Consider the following 20,398-nt stretch of genomic DNA (forward strand, 5'->3'; position numbering starts at 1 on the left):
CCTATTCAGAGGGCCTGATCCAGCTGGGAGCCCCTCAGTCTTTGGTTCATACTTCATGTGTTTCCATTCATTTGGCTATTTTTTTTCAATAATTGAGTAAAACTGAAATTTATTATATGCCACAGTCGTCCTAGGGACCTCCATGCTATATATATAGCCTCTATGGTTCTATGGGTTGTGGTCTGATTGTTCATTTTATATCTAGAATCCACCAATGAGTGAGTACATACCATAACTGTCTTTCTGGGTTTGGGTTACCTCACTCAGGATGATTTTTTCTAGTTCCATCCATTTGCCTGCAAATTGGCTGTTTGAAACCAGGAACTTATGCAGGGACACTTGGCTCAGTCTGGGAGGAAGGGACTGGACCTCCCTGGACTGAGTCTACCAAGTCGATCACAGTCCTCGGGGGAGGACTTGTCCTGGAGGAGGTGGGAATGGAGGGTGGGCTGGGGGTAAGGGGAGGGCGTGGGAGGGGGGAGAATAGGGGAACCCATGGCTGATATGTAGAACTGAATGGTATTGTAAAATAAAAAATATATATCACAAAAAAAAAAAAAAAAAGAGTTCTCTCTTTCTACCATGTGGGGTATGGGGATCAAACTTGGCCCTTCCTCACTGAGCCATTTTGCTATCCCTGACCTCATTTTTAAGTGCTTATTACATGGCTAAAATTCCATCTTTTTTTTTTTCATTAGATTCCACCACAAGACCACAGGCTCCCAAGAGCAGGGCTTTCAACATACTTATCTTTATATTTACAGCTCAATTGCTGCCATTAACACCTCTTTAGACTGATACTATTTAATAAGAAATGGGAGTTGGCCAATCCAGTTGAAGTTGCCTATGATTTATTTATAAAGCAACATGTAGAATGAGATATAAAAAGAAAAAAGAAAAATTATGCATAAGGAAAAAAGATGTAGAATGATGATATCTAATCTTACCCACTGATTTTTCAGCGTATCACAAATCAATGAGTAATAAATAAAAATGTAAGATCAGCCTACTTTTTAACCTTATATTGATTAGAAGAGTTGTTGTTTTTTTTTTTTCCCTCCCTAGATAGGGTTTCTCTGTGTAGCCTTGGCTGTCCTGGATCTCGCTCTGTAGAACAAGCTGGCCTTGAGCTCACTGAGATCTACTTGCCTCTGCCTCTTGAATGCTGGTACTAAAGGCTTGTACCACTACCACTTGATATAAGAGGTTGTTTTATCTCTAATCACACATAGGTTACACAGATAGGAGATTCATGAGCGTAGGTTTAAATGTTCATTCTTTTGATGATCTGTCCATCCATCTTGTGTTGTAGTAGATGCATTGTGCAGAGGAGCAAGGTAGGTGAAGGAAGCATCACTGACTTTTGGAACTTACTGATATCTGGCCCTGATAACATTTTGTCTCTGATCTTTCAAACCCCACTAATCTAAGAATAGCTAATCAATTCCTCCTTTGTGATTTCACAATCCTATGTTCATCTCGTTAACCATTATTCAACTGTGCCCACTACATACTGTGTTAGGAAGGAAACAAAGATATGAAATCAAAGAGATGACCTTGGTCCTCAAAGAACTGATCTACTTAAGAGGACAGCCTAGGAAACTGATGAGAGGGGCAGGCGATAGCAGTGCAGTAAGAGAACAGGTGAGCAGTGCAGCAGCCCTGTGCTCTGGGTGAGAGTGGGCAAGGAAACCCATGACGGCAATGTGGGTGACACCTTGACACATGGGAGACCAACACTGGGAGACACTGTTCTTTGGCTCCTCTTTGAGAGGACATTGCTGATCAGTGGTGGAGTTGGGCTCTTACGATGATCTCTTAGATCAGGGATTTGTTTTAGTCATCTGCAAAGGATGAAAAGAGACAGTGGATTGTGGAGAAAGGTGATGAAACTAATTTGAGTGATAGACGATGGAATATAAGCATCCTTAATAATCAGCTGCCAGGCTAGACACAGGCAGTCCTTTATGAGAAGGTGGCATATATCTCGGCAAGGTCATACAATCACTATTTTAGAAAATATTTTGATGCTTAAAGTGGTTCCCAAGATGTTCCAGTCATACAGCACTTTCTAACGATTGACGGTGTCTTAATCCAGTTGGAAGGGTTTTAGAGGCTGAATGGGGCTTTAAAACAATAGCCTGCTGTTCTAAGGCACATCCAGGCAGAAGAGGACCACGGCCCTACTTTGAGGCAGAGAAGAGAAATAGCTTTTGTTCCAGCACAAACTGTCATGTGTACGTTCACATTTAGCACACACAGACTTTAGTTTATATCATCAAAGAGCTGCTGCAACTTCAAATCAAAGGCGAATGTGTGTGCTGGCTCGCGGCAGGAGCCACCGCTTACTGCTCAGTGTCTTCAGCAAAACTGCTGTGGGGCCAGGGTGACACCAAGTGCCTGCTGGATGCAAATGTACATTTAAATGAGCTTGCAGTGGCAAAAGCAACAGGGTGGGAATAGAAGACCTGGACTCTGATTCCCAGCTTTGTGGGTACCTGGGTGGAAGAAACAGGTTTTTTTTATTAAGCTTGCCTACCTCACTGGGAAGGGGTAAGGAACAATTGAGATCGACAGTTCAAAATGTCAGCATCTGCTTTTTGTCCCAGGCGTACTGTATTTGGTGAGGACAACAAGGCCCTGCCTCCTCCTGTTATGAATCTTTAGATCGAGTAGGCCAGACAGGCATTAAACAGACTATTTCAAGTACGTGATTAAGATATGTTGATTGCTGTGGGGGGTGGGGGATGATTGGAAGTATTGGAAGGGAGACTGATGGCAGAAGGTTCTAGAAGGCCTTACCTGAGGAAATAGTAAAGAGGTTAACTTACCTGTGACCTGTGGATTTATAGTTAGGAGGGAAGCTGATGGTGATGTCCTTATCTCCCCAAACACTCTGTTCTGTCTCCCATTTGTGGTGTGATCTGTGCAGAGAGGTTGGGGGAAGAGATTTGGGAAGTATTTTTCCTTCTTTCTTATTGAACCATCAGCTTGTGATCTTTAGAAACAGTAGATGATTTATCAAACCCTATTTTAACACAAGTGGAGTCCAAAAGTGACTAAGGTCATAGGGCTTAGTGTGGGGTGGAGGGGCAGGAGTGTAATAGCACCACTCCTGTTTCCATTAACAGTGGGGATGTCTTCATGTGTTCATGAGAATTTTGTTTTCAGGACAGGGGTTCTCTGTGTAGCTTTGGAGCCTGTCCTGGAACTCACTTTGTAGACCAGGTTGGCCTCGAACTCACAGAGATCTGCCTGCCTCTACCTCCCAAGCACTGAGATCAGAGGTGTGTGCCACCACCGCCCAGCTGTTTATTAGAATTTTAAACTGCAAAACTTGGGGAGGTTGTGCTTTCTTTCTCTTGGTTGCTGACTGAAATGCCAATGACCACAGAGCAATAGCCTGCTCTCTATTGCAGTGTGTGTGTGTGTGTGTGTGTGTGTGTGTGTGTGTGTGTGTGTGTGTCCAGCCTGTTGGCAAGAACACAGAGTCCATAGTGAGTGCTAAATTGTCTGTGAGACATTGAGCAAGTTATAGATCTCTCTGTACTTTAGTTTCCTGATGAGGGAAGTGTTGTATTATAACAGTACCTACCTTATAGGATCATTGTGAAGATTGAGTTATTACATAAAAAATGAATAGAATAGAGCTTGGAATATAATAAATGCACAATAAGGTTTTTTAAAGATAAAAAAGTCTTAAATAACAAACAAACAAAAACAGGAAAGAGAATAAGCCCCTTCCCCAAACCAGAAACACTTCACTGTGAAAAGAAAGAAGTGTTTTCAGGGCAGAAAACAACCATGAAATTGTTTGGGTGATGTTCCTGTTTCTGAGCTATAGCAAGGCAATGCCGTTTGTTTTCTGCTCTTCCAAACTGATCCCTGTCTTATGCCTCTCCAGTTACAGATCTGGGACACTGCGGGTCAAGAGAGATTTCGTTCAATCACCCAAAGTTATTACCGAAGCGCCAATGCCTTGATCCTTACCTATGACATCACCTGTGAGGAGTCGTTCCGTTGCCTTCCCGAGTGGTTGCGAGAGATAGAACAGTATGCGAGCAATAAGGTCATCACTGTGTTAGTGGGTAAGTAAGGGCTGGTGAGGAAGGATAGTGATTTGAATGCATCAGAGAATTTGTGGTCATGTAATGCTTATGTGCTGGTACCTTCCAAGAACATACTATCTAGTTATCTGAGTTATATAACCAACATTCAGTTCTACAACTGAGGAGGACATAAAGTAAGTTCTGTCCCATGGTGATAATTTAGAAAAATAAAACAAAAATATTGCTGATTTTCCTGTCAATTTGGATGAAAGAGTTAACAAGATGGTGGGTATTGCTGGTGTAAAATAAATCTTTCAAGTTGATGAAGAATTCATATTGAAGCAGTTTTTCTTTTAAAATGTATACTTTGGTGAATTTTTCTCTTCTTACTTTATGTTGACTTAAGACCTCCCTCCTGTGTTTCAGAATCCACTACGGGAAACGCTGCAGTTTGTCTTGTAGGAGGTGGGGGGCCATTTAATGGGGAGAAACCAGAAAATAACCCTTGCTTTTCTATGGTGACAAATGCACTCATTAAAAATGGAGTTACAGGGGCCTGGGGGATAACTGAGTTGGTCAAGTATTTGCGACACATCCATAAGTACTGGAGTTAGATCCTTAGTAGCCGTGTGAAAACCTGGGTGCAGTGGCCCTTGTTTGTAATTGCAGAGAAGGCAGAGACAGGAGGACCCTTGGGCATCAGTGGCCAGCCAGCCTAGCCTAACCATGCAGTCCCAGGTCTTACTGAGAGACTGTAGCAAAAACAAAAAACAAAAAACAAAAACCAGACCAAGGTGAGGAACAAGTTAGACCTTTGGTCTTCAAATACATGTTTGTACACACACACACACACACACACACACACACACACACACACACTGCCATAAAATGGACCATATCATTATAAACTCTTCTGGTTGAAAATGAAAAGTGACATCAGCTATCTGCTTGCTAAAATATTTTCTCCTTGGGAAGGAATTTTGCTGTATATTCTCATGATTTGAATTTTAGAAATATAGAGAACTACTTAGAAAGCGTCATTAAGTTACAAATTATGTCTAACAATAAGCTGGGCAAACATTTTATTATTTTTTTCTTTTATTAAAAATTCATTTTTCCCCCACATATCTTGATTACAGTTTCCCCTCCCTCTACACCTCCCAGTTCCTCCCCACCTCCTCTCCCATCTGGATGCATACCCTTTTTGTCTTTCATTAGAAAACAAACAGGCTTTTAAGGGATAATAATAAAATGAAGTAAAACAAAAACTAACACATTGGTGTTAGACAAGGCAAACAGAAGGAAAAGAGCCCAAGAGGAGGCACAAGAATCAGAGATCCATTTGTATGTACAACTCAGAAGTTCCATAACAAAACCCACTAAACTGGAAGCCACACACACACACATACACACACACACACACACACACACACACACACCTGGCACAGACCTGTGCAGATCCTGTGCATGCTGCCCCAGTCTCTGTGAATTCTCATGTGCTTCAATCATGCTGATTTAGAGGACATTGTTTTTTTTTTAATGTCCTCTGGCTTTGGCACTCTTTCCACTCCCTTTTTCACAGGGTCCCCCTGAGGCCTGAGGGGAGGGATTTGTTGGAGACATACCATTTAGGGCTGAGTGTTCCAAGGTCTTTCACTATCTGCATAATGTCTGACTGTGGTCTCTGTATTTGTTCCTATCGCTGTAGGAGGAAGCTTCTCTGATGATAGCTGACCAAGGCACTGATCTGATCATTGAGTGTAGCAAAAAGCATTAGGAGTCATTTTATTGCTAGTTTTTTTTTTTCCTTCAAAGAATGGTAGAGTTTTGTGTTACCCTAGGTCCCTCCCTGGGCTATCCAGTCTCTGGTTCTTGGTCACCCAAGCAGTGTTGGGTGTGGATTCCATGTCGCAGGATGGGCCTTAAGTCAAATCAGATATTGGTTGGTTGCTTCCACAAGCTTTGTGCCACTATTGCCCTAGCATATCTTGTAGGCAAGACAGCATTGTAGATCAAAGGGTTGTGGCTGGCTTGGTGTTTACATTTCTCGTTTGGTAGTGTACAGAGTACCTTTCTGTGCCAAAGATGCTAGAATGTAGGGGTGAAGGCTCAATGTAGGCACCAGCTCAACTTCTCTATGCGCAATGAGTTGTGTAGGTGTTGTCTTCAGCAATGGAACCTTGTTAGTTTGTGGAGAGCAACCTAATCTTGGCAAAAGTCTAGGTTGTTTGCGGATTCCTATGGGTTCCCTTTGGCCAACAACTCAATTAGATGTAATGCATTTCCAGTACTGGGAGCTTCATTTAGTGATAAGGGATGGCTAGTGATGTCATTTAGGTTGCCTTCATATATGTATATATTTTAGGAAGCTTATACTGTATTAGTTTTCCTTACTATCTTTCAATTGGCCCTTAATTTTATCTGTCTCTCCCTTTGTTCCTTCCCTCATCCCCCTCTTCCCTCCCCCTAATTGATCCTCCCATTCCATCCCATCCATCCATAACTATCTACTTTATTTCTTTTTCCTTTTTTTTTTCATTTTTTGAGACAGAGTTTCTCTGTGTAGTTTTGGTGCCTGTCCTGGATCTCACTCTGTAGACCAGACTAGCCTCGAACTCACAGAGATCCACCTGCCTCTGCCTCCCGAGTGCTGGGATTAAAGGTGTGTGCCACTACTGCCTGGCTCTATTTCTTTTTCCTAACAAGATCTTTTTGTCTCCTCTAGTCCCTTACTCTATATCTAACCTCTGTGGTTCTATAAATTGTATCTTGGTTATTGACTTAACAACTAATATCCACATATAAGTGAATACATACCGTATTTGTCTTTTTGGCTCTGGGATACCTTACTCAGAATCATTGTTTCTAGTTCCATCCATTTACTTGTGGATTTCATTTCGTTTTAACAGCTGAATAATGCTTCACTGTGTAAATGAACCACATTTTCTTTACCCATTCTTCTGTTGAGGGACATTTAGGTTGTTTCCAGTTTCTGGCTATTTTGATTAGGACAGCAATGGGCATGATTAAGCTAATGTCTTTGTGGCTGGATGAAGTGTCTTTTAGGTATATGCCCAAGAGTGGCAAAGCTGGATCTTGTGGTAGAACAATTCCCACCTTCCTGAGGTACTACCATATTGGTTTCCATAGTGACTGTACAAGTTTGCACTTCCACCAGCAGTGGGGAGGAGTGTTCCGCTTGTTCCACATCTGCACCAGCATCAACTGTCATGTGTGTTATTGATCTTAGCCCTTCTGATGGGCGTAAGGTGAAATCTCATATTTTTGGTTGTTAGCCTAGCTTTTAATGGCTGAGCCATCTTTCCAGCCTAAGATGAAATCCCAGAGTAGTTTTGATTTGCATTTTCCTGATGGCTTAAGATGTTAAGCACTTAAGTGTTTCTCAGTCATTTGAATTTTCTCTGTTGAAAATTTTCTGTTTAGATCTGTATCTCATTTTTTAACTGGGTCATTTGTTTTCGTGATACATAGTTTCTTGAGTTCTTTATATATTTTGGATGTTAGCCCTCAATTGGATGTGTAGTTCATAAAAATCTTTTCCCATCCTGTAGGCTGCCATGTTGTCTGAATGACAGTATTTGTTGCTAGAACAAACATTTTATAATAAGCATTATGACAAGTGTGTACACATACTAGGAATTATATACTAGGGGTCCTAACTTTTAGATGAGGAAACTGATGCTGAGATAAGAAATTCTGTCTGACGTTGAACAGAATGTGAGGTCAACTCCCCACATTCTGTAGTTGTCCTCTTGACTTTTCCTTCTGGCTGCTGGTGAAGTAGCTGCCTCCTTAGAGCTGGTACTCAGACCTAGTCCTGAAAACCCTCATGCCTAAGGGGAACCTTGGCCATGAAGCATTTGAATGCCCTCAGTTCCGAGCTGTCCTTGTATTCCACAGGAAACCCTTGAGAACTTGGGTCAAAGCATTACTGTTGGGCATTTTAAATAAGGAAGATAAAGGAAGACTTGAAGGGAGATAGGAAGAAGGATCAGCCCCCTCCCCCCATGTGCTCTGGCTGTCCCGGGACTAACTCACCAGGCTGGCCTCAAACTCACAGAGATTGCTTGCCACTGCCTCACAAGTGCCAGGATTAAAGACGTGAATCACCATGACTAGCCTTTTATTTCCTTTGTTCAGTGGTTTCCAATGTAATGAGTTGGTTTCCTAGGATCTTCCAAATAGAACCACTGAAATTCATTTGTATCTTTAATATGCTGTGGACTTCTGAACTGAAGTGTACATTCAGCGTGTCCTATGCAGTTACCACCCATGTCCCTATTGTTCCATCACTGACACGGGAAGAAGCCTCTTCAGATGAGCTCCCAAAGCCCTTTGACGTTTCAGGAACCTTTGGACAGTTTCCCTGCTCTCTGCCATGACAAAGTCTCAGGCACATCATTTCATGCCCCAGACCTAGAAGTGACCATGTCTTTAGGAGGAGGCATTTCTTTCTAATGGGAAGTTTATAATTAGGAACCCCAGCTCAGTGTTGGGTTGTCCTTACATGTAGGTCATCTCTAAACTGTTTCCTATTGAAAGTTGGCATGTATACATGGATATGATGAATTGTGTTGTCTTAGTAGGTTCAACAAGTTGTATTCTGACTCACAGGATAGTCTTAAGCCACACATGAAATCACATTCACCGAGAAAGACGCAGGACAGTTCACCTGGCTTGCTGGCAGGTTGGCATTAGGTATCATGGAGAATCAGCAGTCAGGAATTTCCAATGTTATGGCATTCTACTATGTATTTATAATTCATACACAGAGTAATTTATAAATTATCTCATTTAAGCAATGTTACCAGGTAGTGTAGCACAAATTGTTAGAAGGCCTTATTAATAAAATCAAACCTGAAGCCAGGTATTGGGGTGAATGCTGGGAGATCAGAGAAGCAGAGCAAGTCACAGCTTCCTCACCTTGCAATTCCTCAGCTGATCCTGTTTCCTCAGACTGGACTGTGTCCTCATCCAAATGGATCTCAGCTGAACTGCTGCTCAAAAGCCTAAAAGCTTAACCAGCTCTAGTTCCTGGTCCTCATACCTTTTATACCTTCTGTTTTCTGCCATCACTTCCTGGGATTAAAGGCATGAGTTACCATAAATGGCTGTTTCTAGTGTGGCTTTGAACTCACCGAGATCCTCATGGATCTCTGACTCTGGAATGCTAGGATTAAAGGTGTGTGTGCCACCATTTTCTGGCCTCTATGTCTAGTGGCTGTTCTGTTCTCTGACCCCAGATAAGTTTATTAGGGTTCACAATATTTTGGGGAGTACAATATCACCATAAGGTAGCATAGTTGACTTTTGTCAGCTGACCTAGAAAAAGGGGTAGAAAACTTTTAAAAGATAAAACATACCATGAAGTATTCATACAGATACTTAGATCTATAATTTAAAACTGTAAAATTTTTACTTAATATCATTAATCTCATGCCTGTATTTCATCTTTCTCATGTCAAAAATACCAGTTCCAAGTGACATTAGCATAATTAATGACTTGTTTTATCCCTTAGTACACATGTAACAGCCTCCTAATCCCAACCCCAGCTCTGCCATTGCAAGATGATTACTGAATGAGTTCAAGACTTTGTCCTTAAATTCCTTTTTGTCCTTAGTGTATACCCCTAAGGATGCAGGGTTAAATCATGCTTTCAGTTTACTTGAAATAGTTGTCTCTACCTATGCCACTATATGACAAACATGTTTAATATTTGCAGATTGCTTTTAAATGTTAATTTTGTACTAATGACACAGTTGCGTTGTTTAACTCTGTCAAATGTAAGCTTCTAAAGTCCAATCTGTAAAGCAGAATGTGCTCAGAGAGGTCTGGTTTCTGGCCCTCCTATGCTCTGCTGTTGTCTTTCTGGGCAATCATTGTCTTATTTTGTCTTTTCAAGACACAGTTTCTCAGTGTAATAGCTCTGGTTGCCTTGGAACTCACTTTGTAGACCAGGCTGACCTCGAACTCACAGAGCTCCTCTTGCTTCTGTCTCCTGAGTGCTTGGATTAAAGATATGTGCCACCACTGCCTGGGCTGCAACCACTGTCTTTTAAATTACAATCTTGGTTTATTATTTTCTTAAAAAATAAGCAAAAGGTGGAATTTTTAAAGTTTTCATTTAAGCAGTTGCAGATAATACTTTTTCTGCTTTGCTTTCTTTGCTGGTATTCTTGATTCATGACATTGTATAGGCTATTCCTCATTGGCTTGTTTTCTTTACTAGGCTGAATACTTGTGAGCCTGCATTGCTCTTTATACAAGCAGTTTTGGGGTGTTTCCAGTCTTTGTCATTACAAATGGCACCAGTAAACATTCCTGTGATCATGGTCACATTTGCTTTGCTTTACCTGTCCATCCGTTTAATCTGGCCATTGATTTCAGCTCTGGAATTGAATCTCGATGCTTCCCAGCCTAAACAAAGTCAAGTGACTCTTCTTTCTCTAATTTACCATTGTTACAGGCAACAAGATTGACCTGGCTGAAAGGAGAGAGGTCTCCCAACAGAGGGCAGAGGAATTCTCAGAGGCTCAGGACATGTATTACCTGGAGACTTCAGCCAAGGAATCTGATAATGTGGAGAAACTCTTCCTTGACTTAGCATGCCGACTCATCAGTGAAGCAAGACAGAATACACTGGTGAACAATGTATCTTCACCCTTACCCGGAGAGGGGAAAAGCATCAGCTATTTGACTTGTTGTAATTTCAACTAAAGGCTGAGGCAAAGAGAATCAAAGGGAATCAGTAGTTGCCTTGGTGGGCCGTATGTTGCTAGGGAATCTGGCAATGACTATGGCTCCTGCTCTTGGACCTTCTGACTCCTGTAGGCTCCAGAGCTTACAAAGCATGCAGGCCAAGGGCCTCGACTGCAGGCCAGCATTAGCAGAACACATAATGGTTTCAGCCTTTTGCAGTCTGGCATTGGAGCAAGGAGAAAATTGCACTAAGCGCTCCATGATCTGCAGAGCATGTTGCTTTTGTTTTTTAAAAAGCAAGTAAAAATGCATTCCTGAACACAGTGCAGGGGATCGTGTACTGCAGGAATCCCTCCTGTGTGTCAGCGGGTGCATGTGGGGCTGTTCTCTAGGCTTCAGTGGTAATCTGGTGCCCATGGTTTTCTTGTCTACCAGGTAAACCAAAACTGGAAAGGCCCAGTTCTGTCTCTGTGGTACTTATTGACAACCCCATAGAGATTTTGAAAAGTGTTATTTCTTTTGTCCACAAGCACTTTCAAAACCTTTGGGATGTAAAAACAAAAACTCTTCTCATGACCAACAGTAAAAATTATTGTCTAATAACATACAGCTCCATGACTCCTTTTGGTGCTAATGATTATGGTATTTCACAGACCAAACGTTTTACTACATTGATATTGATACCCTTAGATGTATTACCTAGAAATAAAAAGAAAATGGGGGAAATCCATGAATCAGCAGTCTTTTTCAACGCTTCATTACCACCTTTTCTAGGATGGGTTTGGACATGAGAATCCCTTTTCTTTTATATTCTCCTTGAAATTTCTAAACTTTCTCCTGTTCTTTCAAACACCTTTCCTGCCCTTTAAGTAAATCAAAGTCTGAAAAAAAAAATGGGGAAAAATACAATGGATGATGGCGTTAAAATAAAAAAGATTAGTTGTAAGACATTTTGAGTAGCGTGGGAAAACAGAGCAGATATGACCAAAATACTGTGGAATACGGACTTACTGCAGAGCAGGGTTCCAGACAGAGCACAGTCCTTCATAACAAGACGCACCTTTTCCTTTCTGGAACTACCCTTGGCTAGACCAAGGCTTAGGAGTTTGTAGACATTTTTAGTATGATAAGTGAGAATAGCAACAGATGAAAAGTTTCACAAACCATTTTTGTATCTTCAAGAAACTTAGGAAAGGCCTGCTTGGGAAGCAAGCCAAGTTGTCATTTATCATCTTATATTAATGTTGATCTCAGATTCATGACAATGCATTCTTTTACCTTTATCTTTTCTTTCCCCTGGTCTCACCACAGAGCTTTCCTTTCCTCTCCCTCTTCTTCCTTTCCATTCTGGTATGCATGTGTTACTGCAAATCTCCAATTCAAATGGAGGTGTAAATGCCTTTACTTAGCCAATTTCAAAACAGGTTTCAGATTGGAAGATGTGCTGCTGAATGGGTTCCTGTTTCTTCAGTGCTATGATTTGATACCTTCTAATTTGTTCATGCTCATGAATGCAAATTGCAACAGCAATTAAATCTGTATATGCTGTTGGCGCTGTCAGGTGTTTCTGGGCTTGCTGTATAGCATAACTGAGTGATGAATCACTGAATGAGGATATGACGTGTAATTCCGCTGTTGGTATTGATGGTGACAATCTTGGACCTGACATGACACTCTTGGAAAGCTACTGAATTGTAAAGCAGTGAGTCAACGCAGCCGGCTATTGGTAACACATTTCTAGCGTTTATCTAGCAGACTTCATAATGTCCAATCTCTCACATGGGACTGCGTGTATTATTACCCATCATTGGTATTATAACTTGCTCTCTATGCTTTCCTTCATTCTATAAGAAAGAGAAAGGCTTGCCAAAAGTTTGCACTGCCTCTATACAGGGAGAAAAATCACTTGAATCGAAAATCAAAATCATTTATCATTACCTTGACTTTTCTATTAAGCCAACAACTAAAGGCATCAAAAGATAAACTAATCAAGGTTACAGAAGAATTTATCTTTCTTCTATGAGAGAATGTCCCTAAATTTAGATTTATTACTTTTCTTTACCAAAAACTTCTGATCTCCTCTGCATATGATGACTCAGCCTTGTCTCACAGCACGGTTAAAAATAATGTTGCGAGCTGGAGAGATGGCTCAGAGGTTAAGAGCACTGACTGTTCTTCCAGAGGTCCTGAGTTCAATTCCCAGCAACCACATGGTGGCTCACAACCATCTGTAATGAGATCTGGCGCCCTCTTCTGGCGTGCAGTTATACATGCTGTATACATAATAAATACATCTTTAAAAAAAGAAAAAAAAAAAAAAATAATGTTGCTTTGTGAACTTTAAGGGCTTTGTTAGAATGGACTAATTTAGTTCCAGAATAACAGTTTCTGGGGTCACAGTTATGTTACGTTATTCTTATTTCTTAAGCATATAGCACCCCCATCTGCCCTCCAGGTTCAGAAGCAGCTCAGGAGCTCTACTCCAGTTCCTCTTCCCCTGGGTCTCTGAGACGTTCAGGAGATCACAGTCATCAATCCTTGGGCCGTTAGTGTGGACACCTGAGAAGCTGGACCCTTACGTTCCACAGTTCTGTGACTTTCAGATTAGGCGTTTTGGATATTTGTCCAGTGATGTGTCTCAAATTTGAGAACAATCTTTGACAATATTATAGGTGCAATAAATACCAGTTTAATAAATGATTCATTGCCAAGATGTTTTTTGTTTGTTTTTTTAAACGAAAGTCCTTAAAGTGGTAATTGAGAAAGAGTTATCTTAATCTAGGGAAGGACATAAATATTATTTTGCCTAATAATTCTTATTGGCAGGGCAATATCTGCTCTGATAAGCCAGTTTTACATAAAATTATTTAATGGTGAAAAAAAAACCCAAGATTTGGTTTATTGTAATGTATTTTGGCTTATCCTGACAAAACCATATCTTCTTACATTTGTGAAATGATATTTTTCTTTTTTTAAATAAAATTATTAAATATATGGCAATCTTCTGTAGCTTCCAATGAAAATACATGTTCAGGTTCTAGAGTCACGCTGGGAAAAGATCTATGGAATCATATGATTGTCTGGTATAGCTTTGTATAGACTGTATCCTCAAGGACTTAGTGATTTCTCCTTTTCCTACACAAAGCTGTGTTCCTTTGTATTTTTTATGAGATCTGTTGGATTATATTAATATTTAATTATATAGAGCCAATTATCTTTTGTGTAGACTTGTAAGTTGACATCATTGGCTTTTTCTGGCTTTCATTTCTCACCCATATTTTAGTTCTTTTTGATATCAGCATCTTCCCTAAGTGGCAAGACAATAACTAAACATGAAACAAATGTATTAGCATGACAGTACATCAAGTTCTGATTGGGAAACTGAGAGACCACTGACCAAAACAGGATGTTTGGACTAGCATGATTCAAGGCAATGAGGCTTGATGGAGGGAGGAAGCAGATTCTTTATCTTCTTTTCATGAAAGTATTCCTTGGAAGGACCCTAGTGACTGACTCCCAGTGTTAGATCAAGGATTGGCCAGTCTACTCTTTGGGCTATCCCACAGCATCAACTTTCAGTTAGACTGATTCTGAAAAAATATCAGTTGCAAATCATTTTGAACTTGTTCTCGCCGCGCCCCCCCCCCCCCCCGCCCGCCCCCACGTATGATACCAGTGGCCTTAAAGATAGGGAAAGTTTCTGAGTCTTTTTTTTTTTTTTTTTTTTTTTTTTGGTTTTTCAAGAACAGGGTTTCTCTGTGTAGCTTTGCGCCTTTCCTGGAACTCACTTGGTAGCCCAGGCTGGCCTCAAACTCACAGAGATCCGCCTGGCTCTGCCTCCCGAGTGCTGAGATTAAAGGCGTGCGCCACCACCGCCCGGCAAGTTTCTGAGTCTTATTCCTACAGGACACTGTAGCACATGGCCATACATACGTAAGGATCGCTTTCCTATTAGCTTCTGGAAGAAGTTGCAGGTTTGGGTGTTTTTTGTTTTTGTTTTGTTTTGTTTTGAGAATTTGTAACTGCCATGGTTTCCTTTCTTCCTTCAGCCATGGTCTTGACAGGTTTGTTTCACATCTCTTCCTTCTGACAAAATGTGTTCCACCTAAGCAATTACTGTTAAACACTAAACAAAGATGTATTTTCTCCTCTGGGTTTTCTGTTCCTGTGGCATGAGTTTATCTGTGTTTGAAAGGAACACTGCCTTCCCTTACACTGTACACACAGGTAATATTAGTTTGATATTATCCCTTCAGATCAGTCATTAATATTGAATAATGTAGCTGGCATTTCATCTCCTTCCTAAATCTCAGGATGTTCTTGGTATAATTACTCCTGGGAGGCACTGCCTTTTTTGTTTTGTTTTGTTGTTATTTTGAGACCAGGTCTTAGTCTACATAGAAATCACATTGTAGTTCAGACTGGCTTTGAACATTTTCTTGCCTCAGTCTTACTGGGAGTATAGATGTGAGCCACACTGCTATCTTGGTGATCTTTGAAATTAAAAACAAACAGAGGGATAACTCGCTGTGTAAATGAGCTTAACATTTAAGATAGTTAAAGATTATTTGAAGGATTTTTGTGGGATGTGGCATAGAGAGGAATATAACTAGTAGATGCTTCACAGTTCAAAGAGGTAGAATGCAGACCACCACATTAAATAAAGCCCTAGAGCTGCAGACTGGGCTCTGTGTTAGGGAGGATTTCTCAAAACATTGGAACCCTCTGGTAGCGACTGCCTTTCTGTCAAGCAAAGGGTAGATATAAACTGTAAAGAAAATGTGGAGATGACCTACCTTGTTGATTGAGGGTTGAACCAGATGCTCTAGTAACTCAAATTTCTATATGGTAGTACCTTTCCTTATGCTCAACTAAATATATGTTGACCAGCAACTAATGACATTTAAAAGAGAAAAGGCTTTTTCTACTGTCATAAATGCACTACCTTCTAGGGAAAAGGTTAACTATGTATCCTTAGGCCAAACTATGTATCCTTAGGCTAAACTAGAAATGCCTTGTCAGTCCCTGTTGAAATCAAACTGGCTTCCATGTTAAAAATGGAAGAGGTATGTATCATTTAGGCCAGGGCTATGTGAAATCATGGAAATTATTCATCTCATTTGGCTTAGTACACAATGTCTTCTCTTCGGAATTTTAGAAGTGTTTTAGCGTAAGAGGATCCTCCATTAAAGAGTCCCTCAGTAGTCCAGTGTTCCATGAGAGGAGGATAAGGAGGGTCATCGGCAGAAATCCATCCTTAAGATCTGCTTGAGGAAGTCTCAAATGACATTTGATAGGTTTTCTTGATTTGGGGGAAAGTGAGTTTGAAAGGGTGAAGGCCAATTGGCTTTATGTACAAAGTAACAAAACAGGGCTTTAACTTGAAAATAAAATCACTTAAAGCAGTTTTTGCTAATTAAAATTTATGAAATTCCATTTTTAAAATAGCGTATACCCTTTCCAGTCTGACAGGTGGCTCTTCCTTAGTCTTTACAAAAGCAAACCATTGCGCTTGAATCAGTATGGGGAGAAATATACTTAATTTGGGTGGGACTTTCTCTGACTCCTTGTAGAGGAAATCTGAAGACAAAGGCTGGTTGCCAGTTCTTCTTTGGCCTCATCAGGTGTATGAGTTTATTTTTATTTTTATTTTTCTTGCTTTTCACCGATTTAAAGCAGAATGGCAGATGCTGAGCCATATTCCAATGAAATTCTTGGTCAGTGGCGATGCCAGAGGGTGATAAAGGGAGAGGCATAAAAGTGGGGCACTAGGTTAGCTGTGTGCAGCCTTACAATATAAAAGTTAGTGAAGGCTGTGGGCAAAGTTTGAACTGGAGTTTTCTCATCTGTGAGATGAACCTGTTAGGAATATGCTGAAAATTAGATGAGGTAAATTAAAAATATGTTGCTCAGCAAATAGGAGGAACTCAAATATTAGGGTTTTTTGTTTTTTCTCTACCTACTCTAGACTTTGGAAGTAGGGGCACTGACATGTGACTTTAGTCCCAGGTACTGGGGAAGCCGAGGTGGGAGCTAGGGTAACAAAGGGAGACTCCATTTCTAGACTTTAAGAAATGGTTTGGGGCAGTCTGTTACAAAGAAAAGAATTCTATTTCTACAAGGAAATCTCTAATTCACTTTGTTTCTTTCCATACATCTTGGGAGACATTCTGTCTCAACAGACGATTCCAGGGTTGTAAATTCTTTATCAGGAAACTCTCTCTTAGAACTGAAATACCTCACAGTGCAATGAAAACCTCTTCTTGGTCTCATTCTCCATGGGAAGACCATGCCCTGGTTGTTATCTTTAAGGGGTTACATTTGCTGTCTACTGTCGCCCTTGTTTGTGTTTGAAAACTAGGTCACAAAAGCATGTTAAGGTGGTTATTGTTATCCTCTTGGTGAACATCAGGGTAGTTGTTGACTCTTAGTTTCTTACTGGGATCAGATTTAGATAATGATACTATTGATTAGCTCTTCAATTACTCATGCATTTCTCCTGTTACTAATAATGTATAATGAATGACCAAGAAAGAGTAATTCTGGTTGTGTGGCTCTTCTTTCCATCTGTAGGTAAAAATGGAATCATAAATCCCAGTTATAGGGTCTGCTTTTAGAATTTAATTCCATATATGACATCACTTGAATGTATTACTAATACTCCAAGATATTTTTATCCTTCTTTCTATGTATGTGCTACATTTTGAAATAAAAATTGGGGTACTAATCTCCCAATAGAGCAAAAATTCAAATACAGAGTAAGAAAAGAATCTGTTTGGTTAGAATAATTCATTAGTTGGTGAATGGCACATAGCTTTTGTTTAAGATTACACAGTTATGCCTGGGTAGAATAATAATAATAATAATAAACTTGATAAAGCCCTCTGAAAAAAAGCTGCTAAGCATATTGCTTCTGGAATGTAATCATTAGGAATAAATATTCTCATGTCCTATACAATTACAGAATGTTAGTGGAACTTTCTTGTAGACTATTTGACAATGAATGTCAGTTGATTTACTAAATGATTTTTTAAAGTAATTTTATCCTTTAAGGACTGGTTGGGATTTTCAGGTCCCTGACATAAAACATTTCGAATGATTGGAATGCTGGCTTCTAACTTCTACTCATTGGAGTGTCCGTCTAGACATACCAGATGGTTAGAGCTCCCTTGATGGTGTGTAAACAAGACACACAAAGCTGTCTTAACTAGTGCATGAGTAAAATTGCTATTTTCAGAAAAGAACAAAATCCTGCTAAAAATTTCAATAAAGAACTAAGACAAGAATTTTAAAAAAAGTATGCCCTGTATATTATTGCACACACTTTATTGCATGACTTTTAGCATAGGGATGAAATAAAATACAAAATATTTAATTCTGGAGATCTCAGCAGCTAGTTAAAATATTTACAGAAGCTGCTTTGTGAAGACTTAGAAAATCCTTGATTTTCTTCATTTTCTTAATCTCTCCATTAAAACACAGATATTTTACATATACAGTTTCAGCAAACAGGTTGACCAGTGAATTTTACAAACTCAATTCCCAATATATGGCTACTGGTGTTATGCATAAGATCTCAGTAAATGCCACATATATATCACTATATAAATTCTAACAATCTACTTTAATATAAGCATAGTTCTTGGTTTTAAATGTCAATATACAGATATTAACAGTACAATATATATTTTGTGTCCATGTATTATTTTTACTTAACAAAAAGGCCATTAGAAATATAAGCCACTGGTAACCCAAGTACAATTAGTTAAATACATTGTGTAGAAAGAAGATTTATAAAAAAAAAATTCAATCCAGTTTCAAAAAGGGGACAAGGAAGAACCAGGAACCCAAACAAAATGTTTTAAAGTTAAATTATGTCTTTTAAACATTCACACAATCCACACACAGTAACTCACCCCTTTGAAGTATAAAATGCAGTGTTTTTAGTATACTCATTATATTGTACATTTCACTACTCTCTAACTTCAGAATATGTCATTCCCAAAAGGCTCTGTATCCATTAGCAGGCAAACTTCCTCCTTCCCCTGCATCTGGCAATGGTCCATCTGTTTTCTGTCTCTATGGATTTGCTTTTCATATAATATAACCATACAATGTGTGGCCTCTTGTGCCTGGCTTCTGTTAAGATTTTCAAGGCTCATCTGTGTTGTAGCATGAGTCAGAACATCCTTTTTATGGCTAAGTAATATTCCATTGTGTGTATGTGTATATATGTGTGTGTGTGTGTGTGTATGTGTGTTGTGTGTGAGTGTGTGTATTATTTTATTTGTGACCTTATCACATTTTGGATATTTAGATTGTTTCTACTTTCTGGTTAGCATGAGTAATGCTGCTAGAACATTTATGTAATTTTTGTACATGGTCATATGGTTTCTTACACATCTCAAAAACAATTAGACTAACAAATCAAGCAATTTGTATTTATTTAAATAGAACATCTTAAAGTCCTGCTTGGAGAATGAAACTTATGATCTTGCTTAAATTGATCAACAGGACCCCTGAATAATGCCTAGCTGTCAGGTTTATTTGTGAGAATCTTTCTGTGAGGATGTCATTTTAATATTGTTACCAATTTTATGAGGACTCCTTCAGTCTTTGTAGAAATTACATTGTCATCACTGAGAATTTCAAAGTGCTCAGCATTCCTTTAAAGACAGCTACCAATCATACTGGAGAAGGCATTCATTAAACCTGGTAGGATCATTCAATCAATGAAGGAGCATTTTAAAGGCATGGTTTCTTATTTATCAAGTATCTCAACATTTGGATCTTCCTCCTTGGAAAAAAGATCATCAAATCGCCAAACCTACTGACTGTTGTAGTTTAAGTTTTATTATTAAGAAGTAATTCATAACGAGAGTAAAAGTGTAAAGGATGTATTTTGTGTGTAAAGAATGAATGTATTTAACAAAATCTTTTTATTTGTAATGATTTTTTTTAAAAAGCTGAATGGAAATTGATTTCCCATGTACTTGTACATAAATAAACATTTCCTGTTGCCCCCAATTGGAGAGTTGTATGCCATGTCAATATGTCAAAACCAAATGAGCTTCCAGTACACTCATATCCTTCAGTCTAATGTGAAATGTGCCCTGCATGTGGGGCTCCAGATCCTCTGAGTTTGAGTGTTGATTTTTTAGCTGGCAGACCTGTGACAAGTCATTGAACATTTTGTGTATTTTCTCCTCTATGATAGAGCCTATAATAAATCACCTTAAAAGCTTCTTTGGGTTATAACACTAAATGAGACTAAATGAGAATATGACTCTGTCATATTCAGGATGTGAAAATCATCCATGTTAGTTACTGATAATGATGAGAAAGTTGCTTTATCCTATGATGCATTAGATGGGGTAATACACTGGTAACCAGGAGTATTAACTGTATTCTTGTCTCAGTATAACATTAGTGTAATCATGTTTTTCAACCTTTAATTTTTCAATTTCAAAGTAAGGGTATCTCTATGTTTCCTTCTAGCTAAATACATTACATAGTTCTGAAGAGATCTCACTTAAGATGTTTGCTACACAATTAAAAATGGGAGCACTTATTAATTACTAGTGAGGCATCCATCCATTCATTTATATATTTACCATTTATTGAGCAT

At 39.3% G+C, this 20,398-nt stretch overlaps 1 protein-coding gene across 2 annotated transcripts in view; it reads left to right on the plus strand.

Moving 5' to 3' along the window:
* The window catches only part of Rab30 (RAB30, member RAS oncogene family), a 99,618-nt gene extending 79,821 nt beyond the window's left edge, over positions 1–19,797 (plus strand). For both annotated transcript variants that reach the window (XM_006991889.4, XM_016010114.3), the window contains exons 4-5: positions 3,905–4,088; positions 10,538–19,797. In XM_006991889.4, the coding sequence (XP_006991951.1) occupies positions 3,905–4,088; positions 10,538–10,788 (435 nt within the window). In that variant the 3' untranslated portion in view covers positions 10,789–19,797. The remainder of the gene's footprint in view (positions 1–3,904; positions 4,089–10,537) is intronic.
* Positions 19,798–20,398: the final 601 nt, after the last annotated feature.

This window comes from Peromyscus maniculatus, chromosome 1, assembly GCF_049852395.1.
Source record: "Peromyscus maniculatus bairdii isolate BWxNUB_F1_BW_parent chromosome 1, HU_Pman_BW_mat_3.1, whole genome shotgun sequence".
Lineage (NCBI taxonomy): Eukaryota > Metazoa > Chordata > Mammalia > Rodentia > Cricetidae > Peromyscus > Peromyscus maniculatus.